We start from the raw sequence: 27,172 nt of genomic DNA, 5'->3' as shown, positions 1-27,172 counted from the left end.
GATGAGGTTGCTAAAACCTACATACAGTAAGGACAAATCTTCTACCCATGAAATTATGAAGAAATAAAGAAATTTGAAGTCAGGTGTTGTGGTACATATGAGATAGGAAGAGAGATTTGTGAAAGTTTTCATACTTTGAACTGCAAATGTTTTAAGTACTTTGCTCCACCTCACCTATTTTTTTTTTTTTTTAAGGTAGGGTCTTGGTCTTGCTCTAGCCCAGGCTTACCTGAAATTCACTATATAGTCTCAGGGTGGCCTTGAGCCCTTAATGATCCTCCTACCTTTGCTTCCTGAGTGCTGGGAACCATCTACCTCACTTAATCTCATCAGGAAGGCACAATATATATCACATAAGGAAGAGTGAAGGCTGGAGAGATGGCTTTAGTAGTTCAAGCACTTGCCTGGGAAGCCTAAGCACCCATGTTTGACTCTCCAGATCCTATGTTCTACTCTCCAGGTCCCATGTTAGCCAGATGCACAAAGGTGAGGCAAGCGCAAGGTCACACATGCTCACAAGGTAGCACAAGCATATGGAGTTTGACTGCAGTGGCTGAGGCCCTGTCGTGCTAACTCCCTCTTTCTCTGTCTCTGAAATAAAATTACAAAAATATTTTTTTTTAAAAAAAAGAGTGAATACAACACTAAGACACTTTGCAGCAGGGATGGAGAGATGGCTAAGAGGTTAAAAGTGCTTGCTATAAGAGCTCTTTATAGAGGACCTGAGACTGTTCAAGTTCCATTTCTCAGTATTTACATAAATAGCTAGAGGTGGCCACACTGGGGACAGGGAAGGGTGAATCATTAGGGCTTGTTGACTAGAAAGAAAACAACAAAAAAGCAGCAAGGCAGCTTTGGGTTGAGTGTGAAACCCTGTCTCAAGGACACAGGTGGATGAGCAAAAGAACACCTGATGTTCTCTTCTGGCCTCCATATGCATAGGATGTGCACATCATCTACATATGCCCATACCCTACACACACACACACACACACACACACACACACACACAATCTATATCATGTACTATACACTCATATGCCAAAAACAAGATATTTTAAAGACCACGGAGCACATAGCTTTTATTACATTGAGGTGTTAGTTGGTACCATTGTTAGCCTCCTCCCTGTCCTCCCACCTCCACAGGGACCCTCCTTTTTGGGATATATGGGTCATGTATTGTGGGGTTAGCCTTTAGTTTTGGGTAGGAGGAAATGTCTCTGTGTATCATGACCCAAAATGTGGCTCTGACATTCTTTCCGCCCCTCTTCTGCAAATTTCCCTGAGCCATGTTGGGTTCATTTTAGGTCTGCTTCTGTGTTGAGATCTTGGGTGCCTCTGTGTCCCTGGATATCTGGTTTGGTAAGGGTTGATTATTCTCTGTGTATATTTCCTTCACCATTGTGCTGGTTCCTGGTTCGCCAAGAAAACAGCATTCTTGCAATTATTCTTAGTTTCAGCTGGGGCCCTTTTGACGTATGATAGGGTAGTTCTCTCCTTAGGATCTGTGAGTATTTGAAAAAGAGAAGCAGATTCTCCAGTGAAAAGTAAAGTTAGCACCAAGTAGATGTGTTAACCACTGGTTTTTAGAGATCATTTAGTGGAGACCAGGTTCATTTTTGGATATGGTTCTGACTTGTTTCCCAGATCCAGCTATGGGTTTTGTTCCACTGAGCAGATCAGTTAGCCAAATTGAGGGCAGTTGGTTTCCCACCATGGCTATGCGCCACTATTGCACTTGTATGAACATCACATCAGGTTGTTTGCTGCTAAGTAAGATTTAAGACCACGCGTTGCTTGGACAGATATTGGTCTTTATCCCCCAGTCAGTCATGTAGCATCTTCTGGCACTAGATGCACTAACTATCTGGGGACTGACTCCCTTCCAGCTTCCAGCCATATAGCTCCATGCTGCATACCAAAAGCGTATGGTGTCTTCAGCAGTAGGGTCTTACCACTAGCCTATGGTGGATTCTCAAGTGCTCTGACATAAATCTGTCTTCTTTGGGAAACCTTGAAGGTCTCTGTGATCAAAAGCTCATTGTGGATAATTACCACCTGCTGGTACTGGGAGTTACAGGTCAGCAGCCAAGAAGAGAAGGAAGAACCAGATAAGTGATATAAAAGAGATAGAGGGAAGACAGAGCAAAGGGAGGGAGGGAGGGAAGGGAGAGAGAGAAGGGGGGGCAGAGAGAGAGAGAGAGACGCAGAAATAGGAGGAGATAATGACATTTTTTTCATACCCTCTCCAGGGCCTTGTGAATTTGGTGTTCCCTCTAAGGGCCTGGTGTTCATCCATTTGGTCTGTCTCTTAGGATGTGGAGTTTTATGGTGCCATTGCCTTTTTGGGTCCAGTTTTGTGAATCCCCCTCCATTCCTTACCCTCACCTCCTTCCCTATTGTCTGGTCCTTGAGATGCTTGGTAGGTATGTTGACGACTTGGGTAGATTCAGGTTAGGATCTGTAGATGAGTGAGACTATGTGGCAATTATCTTTCTGTGATTGGGAGAGTTCCCAGCAGAGGCAGCTTTAGCAGCAGCAGCTCCAGCAGCAGGGGTGCTGATCTGTAGGGCCACAGTTGCCAGGCTTGGTTTACCCCGCAGGAAAAGCCAGTGCCCAGCTCCAGAAATCAGAACAGCAGCCCGACAACCAGGCAGCAACTTGACTGAGACCAAAATCATCCAAGGTAACTGGGATTGCACCAGGGAAGGGTCTCACTTGGTCACAAGCTGACTTGGATCCTGCAAAGACCAGAAATCTTAACCTCTATGTTGATAGAGGATATGGTTGTTATAATAACTACTCGGGCATACATACTTGGGGCTGTTCTTGGTTGAATGTGTACAGTGTTTAGTTAAATTTTAGAATCTACCTGTATTTTATTCCACTCAGCCTGCTTGAATACTCCTATAGCAGGGAAACTCAACCCCTAAGAACATCTTTGTAGATACTCTGAAAGTCTAAAGAGCCACACCTAACACCTTAAGATCCTACCCTGAAAATATATTACATCAAATCAATTGATACAGCTAAGAATACACAGCTAGCTAGAAAATCTGTTCCAGGTTCAACCATTTTTATTCAAATTTCATTGTGTTGTTTTTCCTTACTGCTGTGTAGAATTCCATCATGTAGATATACTACATCTTAGTTATTCATTCATCTAGTGATGGACATCTGGGTTGATTCCAGCTCTTGGCTATTATGAATTGAGCAGCTATAAACATGGTTGAGCAAGTATCTCTGAACTGGGGCATGGAGCTTTTAGGGTATATGCTCAGTAAGGGAACAACTGGGTCTGTTGGAAACTCTATAGACAGGTTTTTTTTTTTTTGTTTGTTTGTTTTTAGGAGCCTCCATATTGCTTTCCAAAGTGGTAGTACCAACTTACATTCCCATCAACAGTGGAGGACAGTTCCTAAGGTAAGGTCTTGCTGTAGTCCAAGCTGACCTGGAATTCACTATGTAGTCTCAAGGTGGCCTTAAACTCATGGCAATCCTCCTACCTCTCACTCCCAAGTGCTGGGATTAGAGGTGTGCACCACCACGCCTGGCCTACACACACACACACACACACACACACACATATATTTTAACTGCAAAGATGGTGGACTATACATGCTGCAAACTCTCAGGTGGGCATTTTAAATTAAAAAATTCCTTTAAAATGTGCACATTCTTTGAGATAACAATTGTACTTTTAAGACTAACTTAAGGAAGGAGAATGTACAAAAGAATTTTCACGATAATACTGGTTATGAAGGGAAGGAAACAAATGCCCAATAGGTTAAATTATGATATAGGCATGCAATTGCATACAAACCCCACTTAGTGTGCAAAAACAATCAGGTATATATGACAAGTACCATTTAATCTCACAATAATAAACCTTCAAAGTAAGTATATTCTCTAATTTTTAGAGAGGAAGTTGATACAACCTAGGCGAGGTGACACAGTTAAGTAGTGAGGCCAGTACTCAGTCCACTTATCTTTGCACATCTGTGAGACCAAATATAACCATTTTAAGCATATATATATATATATATAAAATGGCCCAGGCCTGACTTAGAAAACTAGCCTGCCAATGTGCTGATCTTTTGCCTCTGTAAACTTTGCTTGCTTAATTGTTGCCTTTCCCCCTAACGTTTCTGAGGAATCTCCACTTCAAGGACATTGCAGAAACACTCCACTAAGGGGGGGGGGGGGCGCCCTCCGACCACCTAGTTAGATAAGAAACTGAGGAATTTCCACTTTAAGGACAATGGAGATGACTTCATCTGCCTGGAGTGCCCCTAGCTCCTGCCCCCAACTTTGCCCGCTGAAACCCCAAGCCAATCAGAACTGTTTAAATAAATCAATCATGTATCTATCCCCTACTTCTTTGTTCAAATTCTTATATGAACCCCTTTCCCCAAAAGAAAGGGGCTCTCTCCCTCACTACTGCTGTGCCTGACTGTGGGGATGGAGCCCAGGCCTAGGCTTGCAATAAAGAAACCTGTTGCTTTTACATTCCAGTGTCTGGGCTTCTGTGGCGGTTCTCTGGGTGACTCCTGGGTGACTGGGGGACATGGCTCCTGGTCAGGGGTCTTGGCACAACACACCCACATGGTCACTTTGTGAAGATGGGGTTAGGAGTCTGCCTCGCACGCTTACTTTGCGAATTAAATAAAAGAAACACATAGGTGTGACCACGTGAACATGCAGTTCTTGGAAGCTAGTAAATAACTCGCTCAGGTTGCCAAAGCCAGGCTTTAAGGTGAGGATTTGTTTCTTGCTCCTGTGGGTCCAGTTCCTAACGCAGCAGGGCGTCGTACTCCATAAAGCGCAGGCCGGACCAGGGAAAACAACAGGTCTGATCAGACAGCAGCACTCGGCACTGCTACTTCGTGCTCGCCCTGTGCATCCGCCTTTACGTGGGTGCGGGGATCGAACCCGGGGCGACAACGTGGGCACTCAAGCACCTGTGAATGCCCGGGGCTTGCTCTTTAGGTCACTCGACAGTAAACTTCCGGGGCGACGGCGATGACGTCGTACCCACGCGCCGGAAGTGCGCGCGTGGAGCGCAGCCGCGGACCTGAGGGCGGCCGGGCCTGTGGCGGTGCGGGCAGTGTCAGGGCCTCGGCAGCTCTAGCGGAGTCTGTGGTCATGACAGCCCAGGGCGGCCTGGTGGCCAACCGAGGCCGGCGGTTCAAGTGGGCCATCGAGCTGAGCGGGCCGGGAGGAGGCAGCAGGTAAGCACCCACGTGGAGAACATGGCAGCTTTCGCCCCGGAGCAGCCGGACGCATCGAACCCGAGCCTCAGGCGGAACTCGGGTGGGTGGCACGCAGACGTCACCGGGAAGGTGACAGGTTCTCCGCCTCGGAGTTTACTCATCCCTAAGAGTGTTTATTTCAAAGGTCCTAATAATTAAGGGACTGACGAGCCCATGACAGTCTAAACCGAGCATCTGGGTATCGTACCAGGAAATGTGTGATATAAACTTTGGGAAACTGCAGCTTTAATATCTTGATTTGGTTTGGTTCTTTAGGGGCCGCAGTGGACAGGGAGACTCACTGTATCCAGTCGGTTACTTGGACAAACAAGTGCCTGATACCAGTGTGCAAGAGACTGACCGAATCCTGGTGGAGAAGGTACAGGGGTATAGAGTATAGGTGTTATGTGGCCTAGGGTCAGTCTTACCCACTTTCCTCACCTGGTTAGCGTACTGTATAGAGAGCTCTCACCTTAATGATTGAGAACTAAACTGCTTAGATTCGTTTTACAGTAGCTCACATATCAGCTCCAAAAGTGAGAAATAACTGAAAAAAAAAAAAAAAGACTTATAGCTGGGCGTGCTGGTGCACACCATTAATCTTCCCACACAGGAAGCTGTGGTAGGAGGATGGCTGTGAGTTCCAGACCAGCCTGGGACTAGAAAGTGAGTTCCAAGTCATCCTGGGATGGAGTGAGATCCTGCCTCAAGAAAACAAAAACAGACAAAAAAATTGTGGGCTGGGGAGATGGCACAGTGGATGAAGGCACTTGCTTGCAAAGCTGGTCAGCCCGAGTTCAGTTCTCCTGCGCGCACATAAAGCCAAATGACAAAGTGGTGCATGCACTTGGAGTTCATTTGCAGAGGCATCAGGTCGTTGCATGCCTATACTCACTGTCTCCCACTCTCTGCATTTTTAAAAATTGCAGAGCCAGGCGTGGTGGTGCCAACCTTTTATCCGAGCACTTGGGAGGCAGAGGTTGGAGGATCTCCGTGAGTTTGAGACCACCTTGATACTACATAGTGAATTCCAGGTCGGCCAGAGCTAGAGTGAAACCATCGAAAAACAAAAAAATTGAAACGATATAACATTACAAGGAAGTAGGCTGAAAATGATTTAATAGCAACGCCCTGTAGTTGAAGTTGCCATTTTCTATTCTAGTTCCCTGACGCCACATATTGTTTGCCAGGATATTCTGTTGGTTTTACTTTCAACACACCCAAATCCTACCATTGTTTATTATTGCTGTCTTCACCTATTGTGTCTACCCCAATTACCATTCTGGACCCAGATTTTTGCAACAGACATTTAAATACTCCTGTGTTATCTCTCCATTCTACTGAGGTGTAGTTTATGTACAGTAACAGTATTCAACTAAAACATGACTTCTCAGCCTGGGCATTGTTGATATTTGGGGCTGTGTACTTGAAGACACTTGGTATTCCTGATTTCTACCCATTAAGAAACCAAGTGTCCTCCCTTAATAAGCAAAAATATTTCCATTATCAAATGTTGCTCAGGAGGCAAATTGCCTTTCGTAGGAACCTCTAATTTAAAAAGGTACAGTTTGATGAGCTTTAGCTGTGTAATCCTATGAGACCACTAATCTTGAACAAACCTGTATTCAATCCCCAAAGATTCCTTGTATCACTTGCTGCAGTAGAATTCTAACTGGTTTTAATGCCAGGCATGGTGGTGAATGCCTTTAATTCCAGCACTTGGGAGGCAACAGTAGGAGGATCATTGTGAGTTTAAGGAGGTCAGCCTGGGATAGAGTAAGCCCCTACCTTAAAAAAAAAAAAAATCTAACTGGCCTAGCTACTTCTGCATTGCCCCCTGGTCTATTCCCAGCACAGCAGTCAATCATTCTTATTCAAAGTCATACCTTCTTCCATTCAGCATAAAAGCCCAGGTCTTGAGAATGTTTTACCTATATCTGTACCAGTCAAGCTCCTTGTAACCTCTTGGACTTTATTTCCTACTATTTTTGCTTTGTCTTTTTTTTTTCTTTCCGAGGTAGGGTCTTACTCTAACCCAGGCTGACCTGGAATTCACTACATAGTCTCAGGGTGGCTTTGAACTCAAAGTAATCCTACCTCTGCCTCCCAAGTGCTGGTGTTAAAGGCATGTGCCACCATGTCCTGCTTCTTACTATGTTTTCATTAGTTGACTGCATTCTAGGCAAAATGGCTTCCTTGATGCTCCTTAAAGATGCCAGACAGGTTCCCATCCCAGGTTTTTTATATTTGTTCTTCTCTGTTCCTTGAATCTTCTTCCTCTTACATGTTACTTTCTTCCATCACTCATGGAATTCCCTGTCCCATGGGTTTAAAATTTTTCTCCATATTGTATATTTTATGAATATATGACATGTGTTATATATTCACAACATATCATATGACATTTATTTTGTTGTTCAGCATCTGACTTAGCAAAAAATTATTTGCACGTGTGTATGTATGTGTTTGGACATCCATAGTCTCTTGCCAGTGCAAGCAGACTGCCAGGTGCTTGTACCACTTTTTGTGTCTTGCTGGGAAACTGAATGTGGGCTGAGCAGGCTTTGCAAGCAAGTGCCATTAACCATGGAGGCATCTCTCCAGCCCTTGCCTCATCACTCTTGTAAGCCCCATAAGAGCAAATCTGTACAGCAGAAGTGCTGTAGGAGTATGTTTTCTTTCCTTTTCAAACTTCTCTCATACACTTCATCTTAGTACATGATCTTTGCTATGGAATGCAGTTTTTACAACATGAAAATGACAAGTATTATCCTATAATTTTTCATTTTAGTATATCAAAATATAATGGTAAATTTATATTAAATGGCATGATTTTTATTTTTTGGTTTTTTTTTTTTCCCCAGGGTAGGGCCTCACTCTAGCCAAGGCTGACCTTGAACTCACAGTGATCTTTCTAGCCTCCTGAGTGCTAAGATTAAAGGTGTGTACCACCACTCCCTAGTATAAAAAGACTTTTATTTGTAAGTAGAGAGAGATTTAGAATTTTAATGAGAGAATTGGCACAATCTTTTGTAATTTTTTTAATGAGAGAATTGGCACACCAAGGCTTCCAGCCACTGCAATCAAACTCCACATGGGTGTGCCACCTTGTGCACATGTACGACCTTGTGCCTTCTGGTTTATGTGGGACCTGGAGAGTTGAACATGGGTCTTTAGGCTTCTCAGGCAAGCATCTTAACCACTAAGCTATCTATCTCTCCAGCCTGCTGTTTGTTTATTTTTTTTATTTATTTTGGTTTTTTTGAGGTAGGGTCTCACTCTAGCCCAGGCTGACCTGGAATTCATTATGGAGTCTCAGGGTGGCCTTGAACTCATGGTGATCCTCCTACCTCTGCCTCCCGAGTGCTGGGATTAAAGGTGTGTGCCACCATGCCCGGCTGTGCTGTTTATTTTTTAATGTAAGCCAAATAGATTATTGTATATTGTCTTTATATGGAAAGATACACTTTTAGATGTTTATGTTTAGATTTTTTTTTTTTTTCATTATCTAGTCTCAGGGTGGCCTCAAACTCATGGCAATCCTACCTCTGCCTTCTGAGTGCTGCGATTAAAGGTGTGTGCCACCACATCCAGCTAGATTCACAAGATGTTTCTATAAGCTTTTCTCACAATGTCCTGTGGGGCCTTATGAGTTGTAGAATACTATTTATTTATTTTTAAGATTTTTTTATTTATTTGAGAGCAAGACCGAGAGAGAAAGAGGGAGAGAGAATGAGAATGGGCGTGCCAGGGCCTCCAGCCACTGCAAACGAACTCCAGACATGTGTGTACCCCCTTGTGCATCTGGCTAATGTGGGTCCTGGGGAATTAAGCCTCAAACCAGGGTCCTGAGGCTTCACAGGCAAGCACTTTAACTGCTAAGCTATTTCTCCAGCCCAGAATACTATTTTTTTTAAATGCATCCTTTGGTACATTTATTTAATTTTATTTGAGAGAGAGGGAGGGAGGAAGAGAAGGGGAGAAAGAATGGGTGTGCCAGGGCCTCCAGCTGCTGCAAACAAACTCCAGATGCACGTGTCACCCTGTGCTTATATGGTATTGGGCAAATGAACCTGAATCCTTTAGCTTAGCAGGCCAGTGCCTTAACTGCTAAGCTGTCTCTCCAGCTCTAGAATACTTATTTTATTTTCTTTTCTTTTTATATGGAACGCTTCACGAATTTGCGTGTCATCCTTGCGCAGGGGCCATGCTAATCTTCTCTGTATCGTTCCAATTTTAGTATATGTGCTGCTGAAGCGAGCACTAGAATACTTATTTTCTAGAAGAGTTTATGTAAGATTAGCTTTTTTTTTTTTTAACCAAAGTAATGATTTCTTGTTTATTTTTACTGATTTTGTTGGGGAACAAGATTGAGATGTTGGCTATTGAGTTGAGAGTACAATGGGGTGCCAGACTCCGTAGACTAACCCAGGCAGAGAGAAGCTGAGGCAGAAATTGAGACCCTCACATGGTCAGTTAGCCATGAGAGACTCTTGATAATGGCTATTGACTTGCAAGGGCATTTTCCAGAAATGCTGTGATGGAACAGTTTAGTCTTCTCTAATACAATGATTAAGGTGTTAATCAGTCCAGAAACTACTACTTAGCATTTTTTTAGTTGACTAGATTTTGCCAAGGAAAGCTATCTAAATTTAATAGCTTCATTAACTATGATGGGATCATCTTTCTTCCTATTTTTTTTTTTTTTTTTTTTGGTTTGGTCTTTCAAGGTAGGATCTTGCTCTATCCGAGGCTAAGCTGGAGTTCACTATGTAGTCCTAGATTGGCCTTGAACTCACCGTGATCCTACCTCTCTGCCTCCCATGTGCTGGGATTCAAGGCATACATCACCACACATGACTGTTTCTTTAAATTTCTTTTTTAATTTTTATTTATTTGAGATAGAGCACACATGTGCCCGGGCCTTCAGCCTCTGCACACAAACCCCAGATACATGTGCCATCTGGCTTACCTTACGTGGGTCCTTTGGCTTTACAGGCAAGCACTTTAACTGCTAAGCCACCTCTCCAGCCCCTTTTTAATTTTTTAAAAAATTGATTTGCAAATAGCAAGTAAAAAGGGAGATAAAAAGAAAGAATTATAAAGGGCTGGAGAGATGGCTTAGCAGTTAAGCACTTGCCTGTGAAGCCTAAGGACCCTGGTTTGAGGCTTGATTCCCCAGGACCCATGTTAGCCAGATGCACAAGGGGGCACACACGTCTGGAGTTTGTTTGCAGTGCCTGGAGGCCCTGGCACACCCATTCTCTCTCTCTCTCTGCCTCTTTCTCTGTCTGTCACTCTCAAATAAATAAATAAAAATACAAAAAAACTTTTAAAGAAAAAATTATAAAGAGATTAAGAGAGGGAATGGGCCTGCCAGGGCCTCTTGCCACTACAAAAAAAAATGGGGAATTGAACTGTTATGCTTTGCAAATAAGCACCTTTAACCACTGAGCCATCTTCACAGCCATGATTTTTATTCCTGATGCCATTTGTCTAAGTCATGCTTTTTTCTTTCTAAGAATTTATCCATTTTATAAATTTTCAGATGTGTAAAGTTGTTAATATAGTCATTTCAGTATCTGCTAGATCTGTAGAGGTGTGTCCCTTTTCCTACCTTCTGAATGGTGAATACTTGTGTTCTCCCTTTTTTCCTCATCAGCTTCATCCAAAAGAACAACTTTATCTTTGATTCTATTTCATTATGAATTTAATACTCTCATTTAAAACATTTTTTTTTTAAGCAGAGAGAGAATATGAATGGGTGCTTCAGGGCCTCTAGCTGCTGTAAACAAACTCTAGATGCATGCATCACTTTGTGCATCTGGCTTTGAATACTGGGGACTCAAAACCAGGTTAGGCTTTGTAGGCCACAGCCTCAACTGCTGAGTCATCTCTCCAGCCCCAATTCCCTCATTTTTGCTTTCTTTTCACAATCTACTGAGCTTAGTTTCTTTTGCTTGCTTGGTTGAAATGGATACTGAGTCTTCAAATATGTAAAGATGATAAATTTCTAGCTGGGTATGTTCCATTTTTATAATCCTATCAGTTGGGAGGCTGAGGCAGGAGGATCTTAAATTGGAGGCTAGCCTGGGCTAGAAAACCTTGTCTCAAAAAATACAAAAACAGCTGGGCGTGGTGATGCATGCCTTTAGTCCTAGCACTTGGGAGGTAGAGGCAGGAGGATCACTGAAGTTTGAGGCAACCCTGAGACTACATAGTGAATTCTAGGTCAGCCTAAGCTAGACTGAGACCCTACTGTAAAAAAAAAAAAAAAGCCAAAAACCTAACCAAACAAAAACAAGTCAGATGTGGCGGCACATGCCTTTAGTCTCAGCACTTGGGAGGCAGAGGTAGGAGGACTTGTGCCATGAGTTCAAGGCCACCCTGAGACTACATAGTGAATTCCAGGTCATCCTGAGCCACAGTGAGACCCTACCTCAGAAAACAAAAACAAACAAAAAAAATTAATAATAAAAATAGATCTCAAGGCTCTGTGTGTATCCCACAAATTTTTATTTGGTATTTTTGTTGTCAATTAACAGTATTTTTCATTGGAATTCTTTCACTTATGGGTTAGAATACATTTGTTAATTTCCAAATGGGATTTCCTTTTAAATATTATTTGGAAGCAGAGAGGGGGTCGGGAGAAGAACACTTCAGATGCATGCACCAGTTTGTACAACTGGCTTTATGTGGGTACTAGGGAATTGAACCTAGGCCATCAGGAATTGCAAGCAAGTGCTAGTCCCCCAAAGGGATTTTCTTTCTTTCTTTCTTTTAAAATATTTATTATTTATTTTCAAGCAGAGAGAAGAATGTTTTGTGTATGTATGTGTACATGTGTATGGGCATGCCGGGGTCTTCTGCCACTGCAAATGAACTCCAGACACATATACTATGTTGTGCATTTGGCTTTACATGAGTACTAGGAATCTGAACCCCAGCTGTCAGGCTTTGCAAGCAAATGCCTTTAACCACTGAGCAGTCTCTCCATCCCCCAAATGGGATTGTCTAGTTGTCCTTTATATTTGTAGCTTAATTGCATTGTGTCAGAACATGCTTTGAATATTTTGAGACTGACATTTTCTACATGGCTAAATGTTCAACTGTTCTGATATATATATATGAATTCTTCAATTATTGAGTATAGTACTTTACATACAGATTTAGGTTTTTGTTTTTTATGCATGTGGTGTGTGTGTGTGTTTAGGCTAGTCAACCTTGGGTGCCATCATCAGAAACACTGCCCATCTCTTTTGAGACAGGGTTTCCATTGGCCTGGAGGTCACCCAGTAGGTAGACTAGCTAGTCAGTGAGTCCCAGGGATCTTTTTTCTACCTCTCCAGTGGATTATAGGCACACATCACCATGCCCTTAAACATGGGTACTGGGGATCAAAGTCATGTCCTTATGCTTGCAAGGCAGGCTCTTTATTGACTAAGCTATTTCTCCAGTCTGTGTTTATGTTATTAAAATCTATGTCTTACTGTGTAGTTCTACTAATTTTGATTGAGGCATGCTAATCTAGTGTGTAGGTTTAACTATTGTTTACAGTTATAGAATGGACAATTATGGAGGAGTATAATGACAAAAGCAAGAAAACAACAAAAGGATATCTGGAAAGTGTGTAGGGGCAAAGTGTAACAGATGGTAAAGCTGCCTTATCATTGACAAAAGTAGAGCTAGCTGTGGCAAGATGAAGAGAAAGGTGGTGGAATTGAGCAGTCAGCTTAGTAAGAAGCAGGGAATTGGGAATTCTGTTCCTTTGACTTTAGCTTCAGTAATACAGTAAATGTGGGACAGAGGGACAGTGACCAGAAATTAAAACCTTGTGTTTGTTTTAGCGCTGCTGGGATATTGCCTTGGGTCCCCTCAAGCAGATTCCCATGAACCTCTTCATCATGTACATGGCAGGCAATACCATTTCCATCTTCCCTACTATGATGGTGTGTATGATGGCCTGGAGACCCATCCAGGCACTAATGGCCATTTCAGCCAGTAAGTATTCTTAAAACCATAACTCATCTCTGAGTTTTAGAAACTGAAGCAAATTCTTGGCTAGGATATGCAGGGTGGAGGTATAGTTATGTAGGGTGGTGGTCGAGGTAGTATGGGAGAAAAAAGTTGCTCATTATGATTAGTGATCCTATTTGCTATCTTACTTTGGGTCTGTCTAGATAAATGGCTGATTTTACTGTATTGAGGGAAGAAGAGTTTTGACAGCTTCTGCTATCTCAACAGCTTTCAAGATGCTGGAGAGTTCAAGCCAGAAGTTTCTTCAGGGTTTGGTCTATCTAATTGGAAACCTGATGGGGTTGGCATTGGCTGTTTACAAGTGTCAGTCCATGGGACTGTTGCCGACACATGCATCAGATTGGCTAGCCTTCATTGAGCCACCTGAGGTAAGGTTAAATAAGAGCTGAATTCAGGCATTTGTAATGTATAGTGAATACCTGGCTCATTTGACGGTAGGGAATTAGAGTAGTATTAAGAGTTTTTTCTTGAGTAATTAAAGCGTCAGGAGTTTGGAAGTTGTAAGGTATGGCAGGTAAAGGTTGTAATTAAGTAACTGACCAAAGAACTTATTCCATACTCATTTACCACTCACCTTTTTACCATTTCTTCTTTCAGAGAATGGAATTCAGTGGAGGAGGATTACTTTTGTGAATCCAAGAAAGAAGTGAAAGAAGTACCTACTACCCAAGGATATGAGCTTCATTTACATCCTGTTTAAGCTTACCCAGTGTCTCTTAAGTATACTCACTTTTAACATAATCACTTAAACTGAAAAGAACCAAAAAGCTCACTTTTCTTCATGGTGAGGAAATAGATCCTAGAGGACAATGTGGATATTACTACAAAGAAACTATACCAGAACTCCTGACTGAAAATAATGTAGAAAACTTTATTTATGTTTCCAATACAGAGCAAAACAACAAATAAAACCATGACACTACGTAAACAAAAGGATGGTAACTGCTAAACCAAGAACCATAGCAGCATCTCTGAATAAATTAAATGGTTGAGAACAATGCTTAAAAAGTTGCACAAGTTCCCCTTAAATCTGCTTTATTTGACATTTCACTTCTATTTAGCATAAGCACACACGCTTGGAAAATGTAAGAAACTAATGCCAGATTCAAAATTGTACATGATGAAAAGAAAGACCAGAAAAGCAGAAAAGTATGCTTATAGTGTAACTTATTTTAATACCCACAATAAGGAATCTCTAGCATTTAGGGGGAATAAGGATTGGTGGGATCCTTGGGGCCACAAGTAATGTAGGCAACAGAAGATAAGAGCAGTAACCTTTCCCCTGCCTAGAGGAAGCTGGCACCTGTCAAGCAGATTCTGCAGTTCAACCTCCAGCTTTTATGACTGCTGCCAAAGGCAGAGGGCCAGAGAATGTGTATTGCCATAACCTGCCCTGAACGTCATAGGTAAGACAAAAGCTGGGTCTCATTCAGAAGGCAGGAGAAGGTCTTTCTTTTTTTCTCTTGAAACATAAAGCCCCTTCCCCTAAGGTGCATCTTCTCTCATAAGTTTTCAGTATTGCTTTATTTGCAGTGATTAAGAGATCATACTTTGCAGACAAATGACATACACAGTACATAGATATGAAATGCGCTAGACGGAGATGAGTACAAATGTGGCCTGATAACCATTTTTTTTTAAATGTAACAGTGATTTTGTATTTTGGGGACTGAAGTAATGACTACATTAATAACCATTAGTTCCCTTATCCCTTTAAGAGGTTCTTACAGAGTTCCAATCACAAACAGCCCTTCTAAAATTAACCTTATTTTCTGTCCTATATGGAGAAATATCTATCATTTTGGGTAAATGTATAGGCTGGGTAATTCTTGGGCAGGCTACCTTTCCAGAATGGGTTGCAGAGAACCTAACCCATTATTCTATACTCAGCTTTGCAACAGGAGTTGTAAACACAGTTTCTATCCTCTGCAGGATGAAGTAGAAAAGATTCAGTATCCTATCTGCTTTGCTACCTTTAGGGGCCTGGAGTTGAAAGAGCAAAGGGACCACATCAAAATGGCTTCTGAAGCATTTTCTTGTCTCTCTGGGTTAATGAATTCCATATCCTATCATAACCAAAGAAGGCAGCACTAGTTATCATTGATAAAGGGTAGTTACTTTTTTTCCCCTCCCCCAAGGTACAGTCTCAGCCTAGGCCAGGCTAACCTGGAACTCACTCTGTTCCCAAGCTGGCCTTGAATTCACAGTGATCCTACTACCTCCCTCTGCCTCCTGAGTGCTGGGATTAAAGGCGTGTGCCACTATGCCTGGTTAATACAGGGTAGTTTTAAAGTAGCCATGAATGTAGGTAAGAAGACAGTTTTTTAAATAGCTATCTTGTACAAGAAATGATTTCACACACTTGAAATTACTGCTGAGACACAAAAGTAGTATTCCTATGCCTTGTAAGTCAGGTGTTTGTGATTAGTAAATAAGCAGAGCTTGCATAAATTTCCTTGGCACATTTAGAGCTTTCTGAAACAAAAACAGATCATTGGCTTGGGTAACCACTTAGTTCGGAGCCATGTTTCTACAGTCAGGATGGAGAATAAAATTGGGACATTCAGGTGAGTGAGTCAGGCTTATATGGCTTTGGAAATGAGGCCACAGAGTTCTTGTGAAATGTGTTTCTTGAATCAGGCTAATGCCAATTTGCCACTTTAAGCAGTTTAGGAGCAGCATGTTAACTATGGCACTGTGGGAAGGGTACGACTAGAACTTAATTCCACTGCAAAATCTCCCCTTTAAAAGATGTTCTACAATGTCCAGCATTATGATATACACCTTGAATCCCAGCACTCTGGTGGCTGAGGTAGGAAAATCACTGTGACTTGGAACCCAACCTGGCCTACAGAGAGAGAGAGAGACCCTGCCTCAAATCAAAACAAAATAAAGATGTTCTAAAACTTTCCGAGCATGGTTATAGTCAACCTTCTTAGTGGTTGTTTCTTATGATCTTTTGACCTGTGCCTACTAATTCCAGGCACAAAAATAAACAGTACCTATTGGTTAACATAGAGCATCTTGTTTGCTTTGTGTGACGCAGGTAATCACTGGCTTTATTTCAGTGGATCTTAATAAGTACTCTTTAGAATTCCCTTAGTCCAGCCATTTGAAAAGAACCTGAAGTAAGTATTAACCTCTCAATCAACAATCCCCATAGTAACACCACCTGTGATATAATTGCTGCATGAATTTTTTTTTCTTTTTTTGAGGCAGGCTTTCACTGTAGCCCAGGCTGGCCTAGAACTCACTCTGTAACCCAGACTTGCCTCAAACTCCCAAGTGATCCTTCTACTTCACCCAGCTCAAAATGGGTTTTAAGAGAAATAAACAGCTTAAGTATACACTTAAGTATACTTAAGCCTGGTATTTGGGAAATCTGTTTTTTGTTTTTATTTTTCGAGGTAGGGTCTTGCTCTAGCCCAGGCTGACCTAGAATTCACTCTGGAATATCAGGGTGGCCTCGGAACTCAAAGCAGTCCTCCTACCTCTGCCTCCCAAATGCTGGGATTAAAGGTGTGCACCACCAAGCCCAGCTGGGAAATCTGTTTTTAAAGGAAGTTGAGGCTTCATCCATATCTTAGGTTTTTTACATTAGCACCCTAGCTCCATAAAGATATTAGGCCCCTCATCTAATTGACTATCAACTCTTTACTAAGGTGAGGTTGACTGGCTGTTACCCTTCTGATGCCATCAATAAACCATGGCTTCTGAGATTCATCTCCAGAGTTGGATAGGTACTTATTTTGTTTTTTAGTTGAATTGCTGTCATCCCTTGTGTAAAGTCACTATCTTTAGCAATGCTGAAGTATTCCCATTGGCCTAGTTAGGTCTTGATTTGCCACTTGGTACCAAAATGGCTTTTAGGGTTTGACCATTCTTCTGATGTTAGGGAATATTTGTTTCTCCTGGTAGGAATGGTAGCCAAGGCCAGATCTATTTTAACTCTTCTATGTAAGTACTTGGGGCTCAGCTGAACAGAGTTCAGTGTGATATTTATAGAACACAGGCCTCTAGCAGACTGGTAGTGGTAGAAAAGAGCTGTCATTTCCATGAACAATGAAAGCCTTTTAGGAAAGATGAGACCAAGCAGAATCTTTCAGGAACTGATTATGAATAAATGGTGATCACTTCACTGCCACCACCCCGAACAAGGAGGACTCGCTCTAATCCCTCGGTGAGCACTTCTAGGAATTCCATGTCTTCAGAAGTTGTCAAGGAAACAAACAAGCAGAATATACCTTACAACCTGTCACCAATAACCTGAGTTTATCTAATCATAAAACTATAAGCTCAGGATGATCCTTTTAACTATACTCAGAATAGAAAAAATTGGAACTTTGGATTTCATTCATTCTTCATTCAGCCAGCAGTACTGGGGATTGAACCTAGGGCTATGTTCATATTAGGCAAACACCCTACCATAAGCTATGTCACTGGCTTTGGTTTATATATTTAAGGTTTTGAAATAGTCTCATTAAGTTGCCCAAGCAGGCCTTGAACTTATGGTACTGCTTCAGTCTCTTGAGTATGTGGGATTATAGAATGTACCACCACCTAGCAGTATTCAATTTTATCCCTGTGAAGTAATCCACAGACCTAGGTACTCTGCATTTGTAACATGAGTCTCATTTGTTATTCTAAATGTTAGTGAAAAATGGGGAAACTTCCAGCACTCAGGAGGCAGAGGGAAAAGGATAACTGTGTGTTCAAGGCTACCCTGAGACAACAGAGTGAATTCCAGGTCAGACTGGGTAGAGTGAGACCCTAACTCAAGAAAGCAAAACAAACAAAAAGACAACAAAAACAAGGAAAATATGCTACTCTAAATGACAAAATGTCAAAAAATAAGTGGTGGTTTAAAAGACCCCTAAAAAGCACTCACATAATTTCTAAGTGAAACTGTTCATCAAAATTTCCTGCCAAAAATTTTCAAAGTAGAATCTCTAGCTCAGGCTGGCCTTGAACTCCTAACAATCCTCTTCTGTCTCCTGAGTGCTTGGGTTAAAGGTGTGTGTCCACCACACAGGGTCCCAACAATATTGTTTTTGCGATGTTTAAAAAACTTACTTAGGGACTTCAGAGTGGCAGCTTAAGGGGGGTAAATAAGCAGAAAAATAGCAAAATACACCCTTCTACCAAAAAGTGAAGATGTATAAGGAATTATAAATCATAGCAGAGAAATGAGATCGAGGACTTCTAGCAAGCAGGAAGCACAAAAGCAGCCTCTGTCACAGTGCCTGTGGCCCCAAACCATGCATGCAACTGGCCTGGTGCTGTTCAGAGCCACAGGAGAAGCCAGGCAAAGGGATTTTCCACTCAAACCAGCCTCCTGGAAAAGTCAAGAAACCAGAAGGGGAAGACAGCAGGGACCAGCTGAGCAGCTGCTTTAGTTGATCACAAAGTGGACCAGCTGAACAGATCCTGAACAACTCCAGGCACCCTGCACAACCTCCCTTCCCTCATCTGCCATTGACTCAAACCACCAAAGAACTTATTCACACCCTGGCAACACAGCATCCACCACAGCCAATCAGAATACCAGATCCAGCGAACCAAGCAGCCTAACCAAATTCACAGTGCAACAAACAGGGACCGAAGTGGGCACTTAGTATTGGTGAGATTGGAAATCATTCCAAAAGGTAGTAATAGTACCTACTTAGGCAAAGACAGGTACAAAGACCTGCACTGAAAGTGCTAATCTCACCTTTGATGTCAGGGCAGGTTATGGGTTAGATCTAATTGATACATTTTTTTCTTTTTCAAGGTAGGGTACCTCTGCCTACCAAGTGCTGGAATTAAAGGTGTGCGCCACCATGCCAGGCTCTTTGATTGATATATTCTTAATTGGGGGCTGGGGAAATGGCTTAGCAGTTAAGGTGCTTGCCTGCAAGGCCAAAGGACCCAGGTTCCATTCCCTAGGACCCATATAAGTTGGATGCACAAGGTGGCGCATGTGTCCGGAGTTTGTTTGCAGTGGCTGGATGCCCTGGCACATCCATTCTCTCTCTACTCCCCTCTCTCTGCCTCTTTCTCAAATAAATAGAAAAAAAAATGTATGTATGTATGTATGTATGTATGAATGTATGTGTGTATATATATATTCTTAATTGGCTTTACCATTCTCAAATAAGCTGTATTTTTTTTTTTTTTTCTGAGATAGGGTCTTGCTGTAGCTCAGGTTGATCTGGAATTCACTATGTAGTCTCAGGGTGGCCTTGAACTCACAGCAATACTCCTACCTCTGCCTCCTCAGTGCTGGGATTAAAGGTGTGCACCACCATGCCCAGCTAAATAAGCTGTATTTTGGTATTGACTATCGTTGCCTTTGGCATTTCCTGATTTATAGGTACTCATTTTTTGGGGCAGGGTCTAACCCCCAGGCTGACCTGGAACCCATTTCAAACCAAAAATCTCAGTCTCCCAGTTGAAAGTATTAAGGGTGTGGGGCAACCTACGGGACTTTGGCTTTATTAGATCATCTGTTTGTTTTAATCCTCAGTCTTGCATAAATACTGCACTGGTTTGACTGAATGTGCATATTGCTCAGTTGAATTTTACAATCTATTAGTAATTTTCTCCAACCAGCCTACCAGAATACTTGAATACCAGGCAAACTGTCACTTCTGCTATTACTCTGGGAGTAACATAAGAGCCACACCTGGCACTTTAAATGCCTATCCTGAAGATACATAAAGTTAGATTTACATATATATACAGATACAAAAAGTTGGATTTACTGTAGATAATTAGAAAACCCAAGCATCAAATTAACTCAAGAAGCAAATATCTCTACAGTATAATAAAGAAACAAAAAATCAAGACACAACAATTCAACCAAAAATTATAATTCCATCAGAAATGACCTCCAGCGAGACTGCTTTAGATGAAATACCTGTCAAAGATTTAAAAATAAAAAACAATTATATCTATGCTCAAAGGAATCAAAAAACAAACTCCTGAAGGCATCCCAAGAGAACACAAGAAACCAACTTAATGAAATAAGGAGGTCAATACAAGACATGAGTAAGAAAATAGAAACAATGAAACAAAATACCAATCAGGAATACCAGAAATGAAAAACAGTAAGTCAAATAGAAAGCTCTGTTGAAGTCTCATGAGTGGAATGGATGAAGGAGAGGACAGAATATGTAAACTAGAAGACCAAGTGGCAGATCTAATACAGTCCAACGCAGAGAAAGACAAGCTAATAGGAAGGCATGAATGGGAATTTCAAGACACTATGAAGAGATCAAACATAAGAATTCAGGGCATAGTAGAATTTCACTCCAAAGGCATAATAGGTATTTTCAACAAAATCATAGCAGGAAATTTCCCCCAAATAGGGAAAGAGATGCCAATCCAGATAAAGGAAGCTTTTAGAACACCAAACACAAAATAAGGAAATAACCTTCACTGCCATATAAAATTAAACTACAAAACACACAAACTGTATTGAAAGCAGTTAGAAAAAGGAAGTCACATACACAGGCAAGCCCATCAGGATAACAACAGATTATTTAACACAAACTTTAAAAGCCAGAAGGGCCTGGAATGATGCATTCCAAGTTCTAAAAGATAACAACTGTCAACCAAGATTACTTTATCCTGCAAAGCTAGCCATAAAATAGAGAAACAGGACATTCCACAACAAAAGCAGCCTAAGGGAATATATGAATACTAAACCAACTCTACAGAAAACATTTGAAAGGATCGTCCATGCTGAAGAGAAAAGAAAGCACACACATTAAGGAACCTGGAAAAAAATAAACCATACTCAAATACTAGTTACTATAAGAGAGCAAAGGTAAAACTGGAAGAACTATGAAATAAGAATGGCAAGCATATAAATACACACTTTCAATAATAACTCTTAATATCAATGCCTCAACCAAAAGACACAGGCTGGGAGACTGAGTTAAAAAGCAGGACTTGGGCTGGAGAGATGGCTTAGCGGTTAAGCGCTTGCCTGTGAAGCCTAAGGACCCCGGTTCGAGGCTCGGTTCCCCAGGTCCCACGTTAGCCAGATGCACAAGGGGGCGCACGCGTCTGGAGTTCGTTTGCAGAGGCTGGAAGCCCTGGCGCGCCCATTCTCTCTCTCTCTCCCTCTATCTGTCTTTCTCTCTGTGTCTGTCGCTATCAAATAAATAAAAGAAAAAAAAATTAAAAAAAAAAAAGCAGGACTCTTCTATTTGTTGCTACCAAGAAACTCACTTTTACATAAGAGACCGACACTATCTATAGGTGGGAAGAAATAAAGATTAGGGCAGAAAATAATGAAATAGAAACAAACAGAAAAAAAATCAAGAGACAAAAGTTTGCTCTTTGAAAGTATAAACATGATTGATAAACCCTTAGCAAATCTGACTAAAAGAGAGAAGAGACACAAATCAATAGAATTAAGGATGAAGAAGGCACCATTAAAACATATCAAAATAATTCAGAACAGCTAAGAATATATTCCACTATGTTTGAAAATCTGAAAGAAATGGATGACTTCTTAGATTTACATGACCTACCAAAATTAAATCATGATTTAATAAACTGTTTAGGTAGACCTATACCAAGTACAGATACCAAAGCAGTCATACAAAAAATCTCCCAACTAAAAAAGTCCAGGGCCAGATGGATTCACTAGTGTATTTTCCCAGACCTTCATGGAAGAATAACAATCTTCTCAAACTTACCCATAAAACAGAAAGGGAAAGAATACTACCAAACAACTTCTACAGAGCCAGCATCATCCTGATACCAAAACCAGACAGAGCAAAAGAACAGAAATTACAGACCAATCTCCCTTGTAAACATAGGTGCAAAAATTCTCAACAAAATTTTGGTAAACAGGGCTGAGGAGATGGCTTAGTGGTTAAGGCAATTGCTTATAAAGCCAAAGGACCCAGGTTTGATTCCCCAGGACCTATGTGAAAGCAGATGCACAAGGTGGCACATGTGGAGTACATCTGCTGCAGCTAGAGGCCCTGGTGTTCAGGGAAAAGGATGGATCTGGAAAGGATTATACTTAGTGAGGTAACCCAAGCCCAGAAAGACAAGTGCTACATGTTCTCTGTCATATGTAGATTCTAGCTACAAATGTTTGGACTTGTACGTGAGTTGGAATAAAACCTGGTAGCAGAGACCAGTAAAGTACAAAGGGGCTATAAGTGATGGAGGAGAGGGGAAGACTTAAGAAGATGGTGTTGTATATATGTAAGTAGACAAACAGATTACTGAGGGTAGAATGGCCTAAGTGAGGTCAGGGGAACAGAGTGAGTAAAGGAAGGGTGGGGTAGGATTAATCAAAGTCTAAGAGGGTATGAATAAGCCCAATGGAAACACATGTTTTTGGACAGTGGTGCACCAGAAATAGATGGTAAGACCCTATTGCTGAAGACTCCATATTATTGAGCTGTAGGGTCACTGAGAAATCTTGCTGGAGCTGAGCTGAAAAACCTCCTCTGTGAAGACCAGCTGATACTAAGGTGGAAAAAGTGATGCTGCATGCAGGTCTATGGGAGAGAAGTAATCAGTGGAGAGAAACAGCAGCAGACACTGCAAGCCTTAGATTTGGCCAACCAGGCCAAATGAGCCAATGAGTGCAGTAGTGGCATGTCTGTTATGGGGGAAACCAACTGCTCTCCAATTGGACTGGAGGCCTGCTCCATGGGAGGGAACACATGTCTTGATATTGAAAACCTATGACAGAGGAAGTCATGAGCACTAGGGGTGTAATGCCTGCTGCTGTCTGACTAAATGCTTGTATTATGCTCACCAAACTGCCCAGTAAGCACTTCTTGGAATGTTCATACCCATATATTAATACTACTCTCACTTTTGATTAGTGGAGCTTCTCTTTTTAGATGGCAGTGACCTCTGGGATGATTCAAAAGGCACCACAGTGTTAACAAGAAGTGATACAGGAGTATTCAGCACTCAAACATCTCTATCACACCTTTCAAGGTTCAAGGTCCATTGCAGAAGAGGTGGTGGAAAGAATGTGAGGGCCAAAAGGAAGTATAGGACTGCTTACAATGTACTCTTCCAAACACAAAATGGCCTTGCTATCCATGACTTTGCAATGACTAGCACTACCTACACAAGACCCTCATAATATGAAGAAAGTTGATGACATCAAAATAGACTAATTGAGAGGGGGACAGTGTGGTGGTTTGATTCAGGTGTCCCCCATAAACTTAGGTGTTCTGAATGCTAGGTTCCCTAGCTGATGGCAATTGGAAATTAAAGCCTCCTGGAGGCGGTGTATTGTTAGGGCTTATGGGTGTTATAGCCAGTTTCCCCATGCCAGTATTTGGCACACTCCGCTGTTGCTATTGTCTACCTTATGTTGGCCAGGGGGTGATGTCTGCCCTCTGCTCATGCCATCATTTCCCCTGCCATCATGGAGCTTCCCCTTAAAGCCTGTTGGCCAAAATAAAGCTCTTTCCCCACAAGCTACTCTTGGTTGGGTGATTTCTACCAGCAATGCTGAACCTGACTGCAACAGTAAAGTGGTACCAAGGAGTGGGATTGCTGCTGGACACCTGACGGTGTGGCTTTGGCCTTTTGGATCTGATTTTCAAGAGGAATGTGGAAGGACTTGAAAACTTAGCCTAAGAGATGCCTTGCAGTGCTGTAAGTACAGCTTGATGGACTATTTTGGTCAGAGTTGAAAGACCTAAATGCAGTAAGAACTATGGAGTGTGAGATTTGGCTTATGAGGTTGAGAAAGAGCTTTGCTTGGGCTGGGCTAGCAGTTTGTGTGAGAAGCTTGCTTTTATGCCCGTGTCCTGAGAAGTTGTGAAGGGTTGGTTTGCATAGAAATGAACTGGTATGAACAGAAGGATATGGTACAGAAAGAAAAATCTTTGGACAAACTGCTGCCCATTGAGCTGCATTTGAGAGATTATAACCTCTGAGATTGGTTCAGATGACCTGCACTGAGGCAACAGGAAGAAGGAAGACTCTTGAAGGGGCCTGAGTGCTCAAGGAGTGTCCTGTTCTTCAAAGTCTGCTTTATTCCCCCTGGGTTAACAAGTTGGCACTTTACCTGGTATTGTGGAGTATAAGAAATGCTAGAAAGAGAGGGTCATTGAGTTTGCAACATGGTCTTGTGTTTTGGAAATGGTCATGGGAAGTGTGAAGCAGGTTTGCTAGTTGCCTGCATGGAGACCCCACGGGGCCATCAGGATGAACCGTGGATTGCAGTGGAGACCCAGTGGAGATCCTGGGACCATGAGATGGCTGCTAAGGAAAGCTGCCAGCCCTGATGAAGTTTTCCAGGACTGTGAGTAGCCTAGCTGGAGGGGCAGAATTGGAATGCCAGAGACTTGTTGCTGGTTAGAATTATCAACCTGGGAGATTTGTCATTGGCTAGAGTTGTTGGACTTGGAGCTACAGAGTTTGATGTTTCCCGTTTATATCATGTATTGCTTGAGTATTTCTTTGCTATGCTCAATGCCATCTTTTGCACGTGAATGCTTATTCTGTGCCATCATGGTTTTTGGGGGGGGGATTTTTTGGTATTGTGGCTCAGTTAAAAGAACTTGGACTATAGGGATGTTTGAACATCATTGGGATTGGGGACTTTTAAAGTTGGACTGAATGCATTGTATTTTACATCAGGTTATCAATATAAGTTTATGGGGGCCAGAGGCGGAATGTGGTGGTTTGATTCAGGTGTCCCCCATAAACTTAGGTGTTCTGAATGCTAGGTTCCCAGCTGATGGAGATTTGAGAATTAATGCCTCCTGGAGGCAATGTATTGTTGGAGGGGTGGGCTTATGGGTGTTATAGCCAGTTTCCCCATTGCCAGTGTTTGACACACTCTCTGCTCATGCCATTGTTTTCCCTGCCATCATGGAGCTTCCCCATCAAGCTTGTAGGCCAAAATACACCTCTTTTCCCACAAGCTGCTCTTGGTTGGGTGATTTCTATCAAATGTGAACCTGACTGCAACAGACAGGATACAGAGAGTGGCGCTGTGTAGGGGAAAGTGAGGGGGTAGGGAATTATTATGGTTCATTGTCTATAATTATGGAAATTATCATTTAAAAAAATTAAACAAAATAAAATAACTTCCTTAATGGTGTTCATAAGAATGGGCCTGCCAGGTGTAGTGGCACAAGCTTTTAATTCCAGCACTTGGGGGGAAGAGGTAGGAGGACTGCCACGAGTTTGAGGCCACCCTGAAAGTACATAGTGAATTCCAGGTCAGCCTGGGCAAAAGAGAGATCCTACCGCAAACCAAACAGACAAGCCAAAAGGAGACTTTGCAAAGTGGGTAAATCCTGAAAATAACAAAAACAACAAAATGAAATGCATGTTCTATTTCTAGGACAGTCCCTAAATATTATACCACACAAGAAATCTTTTGGGGGTTCTGAGAGAATACATACTGCCCCACTCCAACTTCCTTAAAAAGAGATCAATCTATCTCACCACTTAACACTTGCCTAGGACTTTAAAGTGCTCAAAGAGGAAAGTGGGTGCAAAGTGACTTCTATCGTTACCTGTCTCATAACCAGGACAAGATTTTTTCCTATTTGCAGCTCCACTTTTGAAAAGGATACAGTTTTCATCACCCTCGGGGTTTCGGGGTGGCCCTGGCATATTCAACAAAACCAGCTTTGCTTCATGGGACTTGTTAACTATAACCTCGTTGAGTTTTACTGCTGTATGCATTCGTCGCACATTGGACTGGTCCCTGGGTTGGGAAGAAATAGAACTAGTTAATTTAGTCCTAAAATTTTGAGATCCAGAGCTACTGCTTTGCCTTTATTTTTTAAATTCTGTCTGTGTGTGCATGTGTGACAGATGTGAGTACTCTGTGTGCACATCCGTTGAGGCCAGAGTAGAATGTTGGGTGTCCTTTACTGCCTCACTGAACCTGAAGCTGCCTCTTTTCCATCAGACTGGCTGACTAGGTAACTTGCTGATTCTCCTGGCTCCACCTGTCACAGCACTAGGGTTACAGATGTGCACTCAACTTTTTATGTGGGTGCTGGAGATTGAACTTAGGATCTTGTGCTTAGGCTGCTACTTGCTGAGTTTACCTCCTTAAGCCCCAAGATCCAAAGCTTTTTCACTTGACTATAGATAATGTGATAAATAAAACAGTTCCTGGGATGGAGAGATGGCTTAGCAGTTAAGGCATTGCCTGCAAAGCCAAAGGACCCAGGTTCAACTCCCCAGGAGCCACATAAGCCAGATGTACAAGGGGGCGCATGCATGTGGAGTTCGTTTGCAGTGGCTGGAGTGGCACCCTGAATGCCCATTCTCTCTTTTTCTCTCTCAAATAAATAAAATGCAACAACATAACACACACACACACACACACACACAAAAAAAAAAAAAAAACAATTCCGGGCTTTAAGAAAAAACTAGAAAGAAGCAATAGATGGATGGCTCATCTAGTATTGTGAAATTGGTCTTTGTCTCTATTTCCTGGCATACAACTCCTAAAATATATTAAGTAGGTCAAATCTGTCAAAATTCTACATTTACTTATTTTATAATAGAACAATAGATGATGAACTATATGGAGAGAAAGATAGTTAGCTTGCATACAGTTGATTAATTGGGAGCTAATCCGTGTATGCACGCACTAGAGGGAGAACTAAATTTACCTAAGAAATTATATGATAAACTTGTACATGGAAAAACTTACGGACGCATGTTAAGTAGGTCCTGGAATCCTTCCATTGACTTGACTTTTTGCCCCCGGGATGCCATGTATTTATCTTTTGTCCAAGTCATGTGCACCTTCTCCTGATAAGTTTCTGTCTCTTCATCATCATCAGAGCCAATGCTAGTCAATCGTAGCATTGAGTTCCTGTCTTTCACCAGCTGCGCCTAAGAGGGTCAAACAGATATTCTTCCTGTTT

At 42.0% G+C, this 27,172-nt stretch overlaps 2 protein-coding genes and 1 non-coding gene across 7 annotated transcripts in view; 1 reads left to right on the top strand and 2 right to left on the bottom strand.

The window, feature by feature from the left end:
* The first annotated feature begins 5,062 nt into the window (after positions 1 to 5,062).
* On the top strand, positions 5,063 to 14,318 carry Emc4 (ER membrane protein complex subunit 4). Its single transcript, XM_004672530.2, has 5 exons — positions 5,063 to 5,231; positions 5,529 to 5,631; positions 13,100 to 13,253; positions 13,497 to 13,657; positions 13,887 to 14,318. The coding sequence occupies exons 1-5, from the start codon at positions 5,146 to 5,148 to the stop codon at positions 13,920 to 13,922; spliced, it is 540 nt and encodes a 179-aa protein (XP_004672587.1). The 5' UTR covers positions 5,063 to 5,145; the 3' UTR covers positions 13,923 to 14,318.
* LOC123463068 lies at positions 9,410 to 9,516 on the bottom strand. The gene has a single exon (XR_006638680.1). It is a non-coding gene; the product is annotated as a U6 spliceosomal RNA (small nuclear RNA).
* The window catches only part of Slc12a6 (solute carrier family 12 member 6), a 180,320-nt gene continuing 167,288 nt past the window's right edge, over positions 14,141 to 27,172 (bottom strand). For all 5 annotated transcript variants that reach the window (XM_045156375.1, XM_045156374.1, XM_045156376.1 and 2 more), the window contains 3 exons: positions 26,956 to 27,140; positions 25,859 to 25,992; positions 14,141 to 17,494 (listed from right to left, as the gene is read on the bottom strand). In XM_045156375.1, the coding sequence (XP_045012310.1) occupies positions 17,403 to 17,494; positions 25,859 to 25,992; positions 26,956 to 27,140 (411 nt within the window). In that variant the 3' untranslated portion in view covers positions 14,141 to 17,402. The remainder of the gene's footprint in view (positions 17,495 to 25,858; positions 25,993 to 26,955; positions 27,141 to 27,172) is intronic.

Source organism: Jaculus jaculus, chromosome 8 (assembly GCF_020740685.1).
Source record: "Jaculus jaculus isolate mJacJac1 chromosome 8, mJacJac1.mat.Y.cur, whole genome shotgun sequence".
In the NCBI taxonomy this organism is placed as follows: domain Eukaryota; kingdom Metazoa; phylum Chordata; class Mammalia; order Rodentia; family Dipodidae; genus Jaculus; species Jaculus jaculus.
This window is presented reverse-complemented; position numbering and strand designations above follow the sequence as displayed.

Coding starts and splice junctions, on each gene's coding strand:
- Emc4 (XM_004672530.2), top strand. CDS start 5,146: ATGACAGCCCAGGGCGGCCTGGTGGCCAACCGAGGCCGGCGGTTCAAG. Junction 5,632..13,099: donor ACCGAATCCTGGTGGAGAAG/GTACAGGGGTAT, acceptor TGTTTGTTTTAG/CGCTGCTGGGATATTGCCTT. Junction 13,254..13,496: donor ACTAATGGCCATTTCAGCCA/GTAAGTATTCTT, acceptor CTATCTCAACAG/CTTTCAAGATGCTGGAGAGT.